At 47.0% G+C, this 12,758-nt stretch overlaps 1 protein-coding gene across 3 annotated transcripts in view; it reads left to right on the forward strand.

The window, feature by feature from the left end:
• Window positions 1-12,758, forward strand: part of LOC121437948 (potassium voltage-gated channel subfamily D member 3) — a 223,732-nt gene that overhangs the window by 201,222 nt on the left and 9,752 nt on the right. For all 3 annotated transcript variants that reach the window (XM_041638093.1, XM_041638096.1, XM_041638095.1), the window contains one exon: window positions 7,083-7,245. In XM_041638093.1, coding sequence (XP_041494027.1) covers window positions 7,083-7,245 — 163 coding nt within the window. The remainder of the gene's footprint in view (window positions 1-7,082; window positions 7,246-12,758) is intronic.

Below are 12,758 nucleotides of genomic sequence, written 5' to 3' on the forward strand. Positions count from 1 at the left end.
TGGTATCATTTATCTTCGTTGAAATTAATCTGGCTGATTTCACCCATGATTACAGCCTGTTAAAATCCCTTTGACTCCTAAAGACTCTATTGCCCAGTAACTCTGTCATTTAGAAATTTGAAAACCTTAAGGACAATCAGTAGTGGCAGCCTCCCCATCATCATCATTACTGGATCCAAACGAAAGAAGAGTAAACAAAACTGCTAGTGAGCTGGATGGGCGTGGGCGGGGGCACGGATAGAACAACCGAGACGTGGGAAAGTCAAGGGGTCAGCTGGCCCTCAGTAACAGCTAGCACTCAGCTCAGATGCCACCATAGCCCACCTTGGCTCTCTTTCCGTGTTTCAGCCCTTTCCCTTCCTAACAGCAAAGTCATGTTTTCCCCATTGCAGAAAACACAGCTGCCAATAGCTCTGGAGACTGGCTTTTCAAAGCTTCAAATTCTTTAAAAGAAGATTGATTTGGTCCCAAAGGTATATTCTGTACAGTCCAAGAATGATCTACAATAGCCGTGCTCTGGGTTTTGAATGAGTGGGTTTATGAGTCTGTCGCAAGCAAAAGGAAAAGGAGTAAATAGCAAGGAACAGACAGGTTGAAACAGCTGAGAGATGGCAAAACAACGTCAAATCGACTGAGAGAGCAAACAGTAGGTAAAAGGATCAAATCATGGGCTTACAAACATCCAGCAGAAATTGACCAGGAAGCCCTGTTGAGGCAGCCAGCTGGAGTTCTCAATCGAGAGAGTCCTGGAAAGAACAGTGTCCCCTCAGGTGAGGCTTCCAAGTAGAAGAGCAAATAGCAACAGAGCATCATCACATCGAGGCCTTACCCTCATCCAGGAGAAACAGACCGGGGAAACTGAGGCAGTCTGCTGGAGTTCCTGGGTGAGACAGCCTTGGGTGGAAAGGTGCCAGCATCAGAAGCCATCAGGAAAATGCAAACCAAACAGCACTGAGATACCACTTTAAACTCACTACAGAAGCCATCATGGCAAAGACAAAAAATAGCAAGTGTTATCTTAGATAAAGACACATCAGACCCCATATTCATCACTGATGGGGTTGCAAAATATTATTCTGTGCAAAACAGCCTGGCTGTACCTCACACTGATAAACATTACCATGTGACCCCTAGCTCATGAGAACACAGTCATATAAAGTTAATACACACTTGTTCACCTATTATGAAGAAGCAGCTTCCATAATAGGTAAAACGTGGAAACAACCCCATTGCCTGTCAGCTGATAAATCAGTTAACAAAATGTGACCTGGGGGCTGGAGAGATGGCTCAGCGGTTAAGAGCACTGACTGTTCTTCCAGAGGTCCTGAGTTCAATTCCCAGCAACCACATGGTGGCCCACAACCACCTATAATGAGATCTGGTGCCCTCTTCTGGCCTACAGGCAGGATACTGTATAAATAAATAAATCTTTAAAAGAATAAAAAAAAAATGTGACCTATCCTCACACGTGAATGTGATTGAGACATAAGAAGGAGTGAGGAGGTTTTGATACATGCTAGCCTGTGGTTGAGTCTTGAACATGCTGAGTAAAAAGAAGTCAGACATAAAGACCACAAGTTCTGTGGTTCATGGGTAAAACATCCAAAAGAGGGAAAGCTTCAGAGAAACAGCATCAGTGGGCTGTGGGTGGTCTCAGACTGCTAATGAATGTGTGGTTTGGGTGGGTTTTATTAAAGATATCCCATGGGTGGGATACAGCTCAATGGTAGGACATTTGTGTAGCATGCAGGAAGCCATGGGTTCATTCTCCAACAAGTACACACACACACACACACACACACACACACACACACACACTCAACCAGAACTAAAAAGAAAAAAGAAGATGAAAAATGGAAGGAGGGAGAGAAAGAGGAAGAAGGAAAGGAATGAAAATACTCTCAGGCTGGGGCTTCAGGCATAGCTCAGTGGTAGTGCGCTCCCTTCGGATGTGTAGCCCCGGATTTGTTTCCTGGAAGAAACAAGCAATTACCCTGGGTGGTAGAAGCACAACTGGGCAACTCCACTAGAAGCTGGTGGAACATACTGCTTGGTGTGGTAACTGTATCTCAATAAAGTGGCCAGAGACAAATCCAGGGTGGACACTCACTGACTCAGCTTAGGGAAGATGCCTTATTTTGAACTTGCTAGGACCCGAGGAAATGAGAGCAGTGTGGTCAGTGTGTGGTTGGCAACTTTTCTAGACCGAGCTCATATCATATTGGTGAGGGAGGGGCACAGGGTAGACGCTGAAGAGAAAAGCAAGACCCCCACACTATAGACAGTCTACAATCACCCAGGCATGAAACTAAACACTTTTGTGAATTATCATCACAGTTCTGGGGATATGAAGCCCATTCTATAGGTGGTATAGGCTCAGATTAAATATTGTCCAGGGTCATTTAACTAGTCAGTGAATCATAATGGCCCAGGTATAAACCCAGGTCTGATTCCAGCTCTTCTCTCAATTATTAGGCCATGGCTGCCTCCCTCTGGCTTTATACAAGTTGCTGAAAAATTCTGGAATATACCACTGGAGACTTAACTTTAGATCCCTTCTTAAGTTCATTGGTATTTACTCCTTCAGTAAAGGGGACCCTGCTAGCAGAGCTGTGTGCTTCCTTTGCTGGCACAGGATCACTGTATCTTGAAAAAGTGCCAGAAGACTAGCGATGGTCACTCAGCCCCTCCTACCCACTCCTCCATCCAACTGCTTCCTGTAGCTAGTCAAGGACATGAAGAACTGGGGCAAGAAGGCATCCTGCAAAGCCTTGACAATGGGCCTCTAGCCACCCCCGATCTGCCAGCCGGTTAACCTCACTCTCAAAACAAGAAATAAGGTTAAGTTGGCAAGATGTGTGCATAACAAACCAAACACGGCTTATTTTCCAAGCGTTCGCAAGCTGTCCGCTTAATAATCTGCTTTTGAATTCTGCCAGCAAGCTGATGGCAGAAGTGATGGATGCCAAGCCCACTGGTCTGTGGTTTCTCACTTTAAAAATACCAGCAAAGCCATCTAGCCTCTAGCCTCGCGGTGTTTCTCTGCTGCGCTGTGATCAGAGATCACAGAGAGTGGTTCTGCACTTCTACTTGGACTCCCTCCCATCTCCTGGCAGGGGCCTTGTGCACCTCTGATGGGAATTCACGAGGTCCAGTCAGGCACTTACCCACTCTCCCTCCTAGATTCCACGCTCCAGACCCTTCTAATCTGCATCAGTACCAGCCTTCACCAGATGATGCCTGCAGAAAAGCTAGCGAGGTTAATGTTCAGAAGCGAGATGCTAACATCGGTTACCTCTGTTACTTTCTTTTCATAAAGGAACCTGAGGCCCCAAGTAACAACCTTCCAAGGTCACACAGCTATTTAATGGTGGTCTCGGAGAGTCTTGAACCCAGATCATCTTAGTAAAAAATACCCAAGCTCTCAGCCTCCCCACTTTTGTGAGTGTCAAGACTGAAGAGGCAAATGCGGTCACAAAAGAACCAGGTCCTAATGGTGGTGTGTGCCTGGGAAGCTTAAATCGGAACCTGGGGCCCTGAACCGTGAGAAAAACAGTTCTCAGAGCCTGCTTCATAAGGTTTTGGGGAACTTACATGGAGTTGTTCATTTATTTATTCATTCATGCAGCATTTTCCCTGTTCACAGTCTTCAAGTATTCAGGTAAGAACCTTAGGCTTCCAATGTGGCTAACCTGTCTCCCTCCACATCCTCCATGCAAACCCAGGACTCCTGAGTCCCCTCAGAATCAGTACCTTTAAGTGTCATCTCTTTAGTAGCCGAGATTCCTGGGCATGCTAAGGCTGTTTCTGCTGCAGACACAAAGGGCTCATGGCTTTGGCCAACAGTGTTATCAGAGTTCTTTCCTCCATAAGGCCTTTAAGTTATCTCAGTAAAGAGGAGACCAAAGATAACTGCTGTGGGGAGCATCTTACTGACTGCAGGAAGGAGGCTTGGGCCAGGCTGTTCAGGGCTGAGCAAGGGCCGGGCCACATTGGTCCCAAGGGCAGCTGCCGGCATGTGAAGCACATGAGAGAGTTCCAAACTGAGAAGAGCCCAGCATTATTCCAAAGAGGCTAAAGGGGTTGAGTGTCAGAGACCATATGCATCCCTGAGACAGTCAGTGGGAAGAAAGGAGATAAACTCAAGGGGGACAGGCTTCATCCCAGCTAAGAAACAACCAAGCCATGCAAGGTCCTCAGGCCTCACTTCACGCATGTGTACAACAGGGCACAGAACCTGAAGTTTCGAGAACTTGTAGGCTTGTGCCAGGTAAACCCCTAAGAGCTTTGTAAGTTACAGTCTTCACGTGAACAGCTGAGCTCTGGTATCTTCGTTATTGTACGTGAGCGCCTGGTGCTCTTCTGCATCATGCTCACCTATGGCTCTTTGTGTGCTTGGATGCCGATCCAAACCCCTCACCACCACATACTGGACGCTGAAGGCTATGTCCTGCCTGTCGCCTTAGCCTACTGTTATAACTCTCTCCCTCTCCGTGTGCAGCCCTACTGGCCCCTTGACAATTTCTAGAATGAGTTGTTTGTATTACCAAAGCCTCTCTGCTTTCCTTCTGCTGGGTTCACCCAGGCTCAGGTGTTCTGTGTGGCCGGAAGTTACACCTCATTTCTCATCTCAGGCCTTTCCCAACCACAGCGTTAACCTTTTATCTCTTCGCTGAAGCAGCCATGTGCCAAAGAGTTGTTATGTTTCTAGTAAATATTTTAATTCTTTGAGAATTTCATACAATGTATTTTGATCATATTTACCCAAATCCACCTTGTCTAAGTTAAAGCTCCTATTGATGTGATACAACACTATGATCAAAAGCAACTTGGGGAAGAAAGGCGTAGTTTCAGCTCACAACCCACAGATCACACTCCATCCCAGAAGGAAGACAGGACAGAAACGCATGACAGGAACCTGAAGACAGGAACTGAAGCCAAAGCCATGGAGGAACAGCGCTTCCTGGCCTGTTCTTTCTGGCTTGCTCAGCCTGCTTTCTTACACAGCTCAGGGCCTCCTGCCCAGGTTGGCATAGCTAAAGTAGGCTGACGCCTCCCTCATTAATCTCTAATCAACAAAGCACTGGACAGACTTGCCTATATCTACTTTCTCAATTGACTTTAGCTTGTGTCAAGTTGACATAAAACTAACCAGCACAATCTCCACCTTCCTACTTGCCCCAACACCCCCTCCCTCCTTTTTCTGGTTGGTGCTAATTTAATAATTCATCAACTCCAATTTTTGCTGTCCATATATTTCTGGGTGGGGGGACACCCACTGGACTGTGGTTGACTTACCAGGAACCATATCTTCAAAGAAAATTGACTGTCCCTCCCCCCCGCAAAGTCATGAGATGTCCGTATCTCCTCAGTTAGGGGTGGGAACTCATGAACCCCTTCTCACACCATGCTCAAATGTTGACTAGTTTGGTCTTGTGGAGGCCACCACAGCCTCCGTGAGCTCATGAGTGCCGCCATTCTGTGGTGGCCAAAAACAGTCTTTGCTTCAGGCTTCCGCAGACTCTGGGTCTTAGGATCTTCTTGTCCCCTCATCCACGATGGCTGCTGAGCCTTGAGAAGGAAATATAATACAGGCGCTTCATGGATGACTGAGCACTCCACAGCCACTCATTCTCTGAACTTTGACCTCTTCTGAGTTTCTGCATTAACCACCGTCTACTCACAAAGAAACTTCCCTGATGTTGTCTGAGGGGCTTTACCTATAACCTATAAGAGATCTAAATTTAGAGAGCAGTTTGATACCATGTCCATCTGGAGAAATAATAGCAGTAAGTTCACACCTCTGGCCTCAGAGCTCCTCAGCCATGAGTTCTTGGCCAGATTTATTGTATCAGGCATGTGTTTTCCAATGTGTGCTGTCTGTATCCACATAGGGGTGTGGGACCACCCCTGGATTGTAGTTGACCTACCAGGAGCCATATCTTCACAGAAAACTGACTGTCCTTCCCTACCAAAAGCCATCAAATGTCTATCGCTTCTCATTTAGGGGTGGGGACTCCCGTAGATCAGGCCTTAACCGCAAACAAAAGTTCTCGGTTACCCCCATAACATGCATTCTGCTTTGTCATCCATGGGCATAGGATGACATGCCATGCTGGCCATTATTACAATTCACAGAGTTCACAGCTGAGTAAAACTGTTGCTGACTCCCCGCCCCACCCCAGAAGCCCACATAGCGCTTTTGAGTGCTGGGAAAGCTGGCCAGCAGGAAGGAAGCTTGCTGGTCAGTACCCACTTGACTTCTTCACACCCTATGACCAATGAGTGCCTTGTCTTCAGCAAGAATCTTACTGAGATCTGGTGGTCAGTCAAGAGCAATGGCAATTGGCTGTGTTGTTTCAGGGGGTCTCCAGGACACCCTTGACTGACAACTCAAGGGGGAGGTGTCCTATACTAGGTATTTTATTTGGCAACATATAGCTTCTGGGAGGAGCATTAATCTTATACAGATAACTGCAGTTAAACTTGTTTGTGTAATTATATCATATATATGAAATTTATAAATGAGGAGGTTGCCACGTTCCTTCTTCAAACATCTTTGGAGTTGGCCATCCCTCCCCCACCCCCTTGCCCTACATCCCTCTTCCCACGGAAACCCCTCTCCCTGTCATTCCCCTTTCCCCTTCACGGCACCTATGGTGCGCTCTCCTCCCTCCCTTAAGATCGTTCTTCCCCCTCCCCACCAATGGTCCCTTTCTGGTTTTCTGGATTCTCCCGATACTCCAAACTAAACACCGATCTAAGACTTGATGCTAAAACCCACATATGAGTGATAACTTGTGATGTTGGTCTTTCGTGGTCTGCTTATCATTTTACCACCAAATGTTTTCAAGTCATCGTTTACCCATGTGTGGCCTTCCCTATAGAAACCTGGCTCCATGAACATACAGGTTTGGCCTCTTGCTCAGAGACTGTATCACTGACCTCTGTAGATGCTGTGAAATATTGGTAAGTGAATGAATGTGTGTGAGAGTGTATGATTGGCTGGGAAGCCTAGCTTGTTTCCCAAATGGCCCCTTACATCCTCTCTTTCCCCCTTCCCCTCTCCCTCTCTCTTACAGGTATGGAGACATGGTGCCTAAGACAATCGCAGGGAAGATATTTGGCTCCATCTGTTCCCTGAGTGGTGTCCTGGTCATTGCTCTGCCAGTCCCTGTGATAGTCTCCAACTTTAGCAGGATCTACCACCAGAACCAGAGAGCAGATAAACGCAGGGCACAGAAGGTAAGCCTTAGAAACAGGGTTGGGGGGGGGGGGGGGCGCTAGAGAGATGGCTCAGTGGTTAAGAGCACTGGATGCTCTTCCAGAGGACCCAGGTTCAAATCCCAGTACCCACATGGCAGCTCAAAACTGTCTGTAATTCCAATTTCAGGGGACCTGAAACTTCCATGGCAAAACACTAATATACATAAAATTAAAAAAAAAAACAGGGTTGGGGGAGGGAGGAGCAGGAAGAGCGGGGTCTCGGGTAGGCTTGTCAGTCCTAAATTCTTTGGAGGATTCCTGCAAGTCTCCCTCTGGCTTGGAGAGATAAGGCAACTTCATGTCCCCTCCTACTCACCAGTGTCCTCAGTTCCAGCCCCAGGCTATTGCTTCGGAATGCAGCAAACCCTCACTATTGACACATAACTGGATTGTCCTTTTAAGGAATCTATTGAACTGACCCATAGCTCAATGTCTACATGCCCAGTCATGGCCACCAAATAGCTTCTGGCTCCTCTGTTTCCCATCCCAGGAAACTAAATGTCATTTTCGTATCCTGTTGAGGGGCAATACATGTGCAAAAATACATGTGCAGAAAAGAGAAATGCATGCCGTGACAGGAGAGCATTTCATGGCCACTGCGTTCTCTGTCAAGTAGCACAGTAAATGGTAGTAAGCACCGGGTGCCATGTAAAGTTACAGAACTCAACCGATGGCTGGAGAGTCAGTACCAGGCCTGGGGAAAGTTCTCGGTTCTGCCATGTCTGTACTTTGGATGAGAGATAAGTAAAATATTTTCTGCCAGTACAGAGCAAGATGTCTACAGGCGGGTGTACTCAGAAGCCTTGTTTGCACTTGGCCTTCCGGCTTCTCTCTAGGACATTACAGCCATACCACCAAACCCATGGCATCTTCCAGAGATTTTCCTGCAAAGGACTTTTGCCAGGGTCCTATAGTATTAACATTTGCATCGCTATGACAAATGCCTGTCATTTATAATGAAAATTAATTATTTTGACTCACAGTTTCAGAAGAATTAGTCTGCCTGCTTGGCCCCCAAACATCATGGCAGCAGAGGAGCACATGATGGAGATTGCCCTTCACTCTTGGTGGATGGGTGGCTGAAAGGGAGGAAATGCCAGCACTCAGCTGTCTTTTTGGTTTTTCACCTGAGCCCACAGCCCACAGTACCGCTCATACTGAAGTGGGTCTTCCTCAGTTAATTCTCTATGAAAGCCGTCACAGACATTCCGAGAGTGTGTGTGTGTGTGTCTCACCAGTCTCCTGGGTGATTCTAAATTTGATCAAGTTGGCAAAGACAAGAAGAGAAAGGATGTGGGGGGGGGGGGCTCTACTTCCCTTTTGATCTGGGCTGAAATGGTCCCCTTATTGTCTCAGGCTCTGGGGTCATGATCAGAGTCTCTGGGTACAAAGAACAGAAAGGCACCTTGTTGGAAGATTAGCTTAGACAGGACAACAACTTTGCTCTCTGTGTTTTATTCTTTCTTCCATCCCGTCACGTCTCAGACATTTATGTAAGCGCCTTCCCTGTGACAGGCCCTGCAGCTAGATTACTTACTTCCACTTGCAAGGATAACCCCTGGGTAGCAGGGCCTAGCACTGGGCAAAGCCCTCTAGAACCCCAGAATTGGTCTGTAGGTACTGACTATAACAAAGCCACACATTTAAGCTAACTCTAAAACAATGGTTGCATAACAATTTACATAGAACAGTAAATAATATAATCAAATACTAAGCCTACTTGGTCCCTGTATCCCAAATATGACCTCTGTGTGTCCTTGTGTCACCTCCTCCTTACCTTCCTGTTTCCACATACCTGTGCCTGGTCGGTGATGTCACCATCCTGACGTCCTCATCGCCTACGGCACACATCTTCCATCTCCTCACCCAAGGTCAAGGTCTCCCCGCTCCCAGACACTCCAGAAATGGAAGTCTTATCTCTCCCTGCTCAAGTCAGCTGGCAAAGGGGAACAATGACTAAATTCATCACGCAGTTCTAAATAAAGAGGCAGAGGAAAAACTGGGCTCTCATATCCAAACTCTGAGGTCCTGAGGTCCAGGAATTCCTGCGGCACACTCCGCCCTCACAGCTTTTAAAAGTGGGCAAGCACAAACTCGGGCTTTTTGCAGAGCTGGTAGGGTTCTCAGAAGTGCCCGGCTCAACGGTGACAGCCCCTCCCGAGGTAGCTATGCTCTGCAGCTACCTTCTCCTTCCTAGCCACACCATTCCCACTTCTCAGCGAAGCCTACCTGCAAAGACTTAACAGTGAGTGTTTCCCACAGAGAGTTTAAAGCTTATTGTGTGCGGATTAATATCCAGAAGGACCAATTCTGGCTTTGTCCTCTCTCTGAGCTACTCAGGATGAGCCCTGCCCAACCCCTTTCTCTCTCCTTTGAAATAAGTAAATATTTACAATGTTTTCCCTAGCCTGGATACTGTTTCTCCTCAAGGTTACACCACTCTGTCTCTTTCACCTTGGGCTTCCTGTGAGAGGAAAAAACCAATACTTTCTGTTTCCAGCACTCAGTCTGTCACGGTGAGCCAAGGCAGGGCAGGCCCAGGGGACTTGGTGAAAGTGGAGAGACTGAACAGGGAGGAGGTCAGGAGGCTAATGATAGCCCTCAGCTCTGACCACGCTTCTGATAGCTTCTTGGGCAGAAGAGTAGGCTCCAGAGAAGGTGCCTTGTGATTAAAAGCTCCAAAAGAAATTTGCATCACATCTACCTGTGGGGACTGTCTTCCCTAGGCCAAGAGAACCAGAGATAAGTCAAGGTTGTCTAGCAGAGGCACATGGGACAGAGCAGGAGAAGGCACCGCCTGTCCCAGCTCCACCCACTTTTTGGTTTCAAGGGAGATTGTTTTAGTTTTGCTTACATATTTATTTTTGTTGTGCTGGGGATGAAGCCTAGGGCCCTTGTGCGTGGTTGGTAAGCAAAAATACTCTATCCCTTAACTACACCCCCTGTGCTATATCCTTTGTTTTTAGTAGAACATTTTATTGGAATAATTATAGATTATGTAGTTGCACATGTAGTTCCAAAAAGATAGAGCCTGTTTGTACTCTGCCCAGTTTGATCTAATGGTAACATTTTAGAGAACCGTACAGTGCTCAGAGTATATGCCTCTCACCCATCTTCCCCAGTGTGTGTATGTGCATGCATGTGTGCGTGTGCATGTGTGCATGTGTAGGTGTGTGTGTGTGTGTGTGTGTGTGTTACAGTTTCCTCACCCATGTAGGTTCCTACAGATCCAGCAGCTTCATGGCTGCCAGACTAGCCAGTGCCCACAAGAGAACCCTTGTGGCTTTTATAACTATGCTCCTGCTATACTTCTACCGGGTCCCTTACTCCTAGGAACTATTCCTCTGATTTCCACTTATAAAATGGTTTCCTCTCTAAACTTACATAAATGCACTCATGCAGCTGGTAACCTTTGAGAGCTGGTCTTTTTCATCTATGTAATCCCCAAAGACTCATTCAAATTATATCACTCGTTTCTTATACCAGGCCTAGTGATGCAGGTCTGTGATCCCAGATACTTAGGAGGCTGAAAGAGGAGAATCCTAAGTTCCAGGTCAGCCTGGGCTACAGCATCATCCAAAGCCAGCCTAGGTAACTAATTAAGATTCTGTCTCAAAAAAAAAATGTAAAAGCCCATTCACTTTTCTCACTCAGCCGTGTTCTGTTGGATGTTTGCCTGCTGAAGAGCTTCTGGGATAGAAATGGTTTCCAGCTATTACAAATAAGCATTCTCGTGTATGGGTTTTCATCAACATAAATCTTAACTGTCTCTCTGATGAATGTCTAAGTGTACAACTGCCTGTGTTTCCTTTTCTCCCTTGTCTTCCTTCTGCCTCTTTCAGGGCAAGAGATGCAAAGACTCATGTCCAGGCCGTCCTTGCCAGCTGCCAGCTAGGAGTCCCAGTAGTGCCAGGTTCCTCAGGGGTCCCCAAATGATCTTGACCAGTAATGGTGGCGGGCCATGTCCCAAGCTCACAGTGTTGTACTAGAACTCTCCTCCAACCCCAAAGCTCCACTTACACCTGTTGAAGATGCAGGTTCCTGGGCTTTGCCCTTCAAGTTTAAAGGAGGTGAACTCAAGGAGGAAGGAAGGAGAAAGACGCTGTGAAAGCGGTGTTTGACTTCCTCGTTGGAAGACGTGATCTGAACCCTTTCTAATCCTTTCTCTCACCCTGGCTGAGTGACTCTCCTTATTTTAAATCAATTCATTAATAATTGTTCGGCCTTTGAAACAGCCTAGATGAACTCTCCAGTCTCTTACCGTTCACAGTATCCTTATGGTTGTGGAGGAGAGTGGAAGCTGAGCAGTCCACACAAGGACCAAGCCCATTACAAGGGCTTTACAAGCATAGATGCCCAGCTAAGCATGCTTGGCATACCTTCTTTGGCTAGCACAGTCTTTGCTTGAATTCTTGTTTGAGGCAGAGCATGCACTGGATGCTGGCAATAAAAGAATGTGCATAAGACCCAGGCCCTGACCCTCAGGAGCACAAAACCAAGCACAGAACGCCATCAGGTTTCACACACTGGCAGGTTCTCCCAACCTTCCTCAAACCTCTGTTTCCCGTTTGGGAATGATTAAACGATACGCTGTGTTTGATGTGACAATCCCCTACCTTAATAGAATCCAGAGTGAGATAAGATTAAAAGAAGTGTCTCAGAGGGGAACAGGGGAAACTTTCATCTCCAGAAAGTAATAAAGACAGACCCCACATATGAGAAAGGTCCGCCTCTAAGTGGCAATCGGATTACATAAGGCTGTAATGAGCTTGACACAATTGGATTTCCATATGCAGCTCTCAACGCCCAGCCTTCTCCCAAAGCGACAGCAGCCAAGTCATGAACTGGGAGGGACTCACTTGACTGTAAACATCTGGCCATGGGGGAGAGGGGGTGGCTGCAGCAGGACTGCTGGCCAGATTCATCCTAGACATGGAATGAATGAATGAATTTTGCTCAGAGACAGGGAGGGTGCAGGGTTGACTTGCAGGCCTTGCTGTCTCATGTCTTCCTCTTCATCCTCTCCACCTAGAAGAGCAGCCATCCCTGGACTTACTGGAAGACCTTCCAACTCCAGTTCTAGCCTCTGTCCCCCATTTAAAGACCAGGGGAAAGAGTTTAATTGCGCTGCAAGGAGATACTGGTGGGTCGGGGAGTTCTCGGGAAACAAGGAACATAACGTAGCCTTTATGATCCTCTTGACAGTCCATGGCCTCTTAGCAGATGAACCAACCCACGCAGGATAGCTGGGAGAGGATAACAAGAAATGAAAATTGCCACAATTTCCCAGAACCTATCGGTCAGGGTCCAGGTTCAAGTTACAAGTCACTGTACCCAGAGGCAGGAAGAGAATCCTACACTTCAGACTGCAACTATGAATCTCAGGGACTCTTCTGCTTGAAAATAGCGTGGAACTGGTTCTGGATCTGTAGAGCCCAGGCTATGTACTCTAAGCCCACAGGGCTTTTTTTTTTTTAAATGGCTAGCATATA

This window comes from Microtus oregoni, unplaced genomic scaffold (assembly GCF_018167655.1).
Source record: "Microtus oregoni isolate MIOR12 unplaced genomic scaffold, Mior012 000054F_ref0000373, whole genome shotgun sequence".
Lineage (NCBI taxonomy): Eukaryota > Metazoa > Chordata > Mammalia > Rodentia > Cricetidae > Microtus > Microtus oregoni.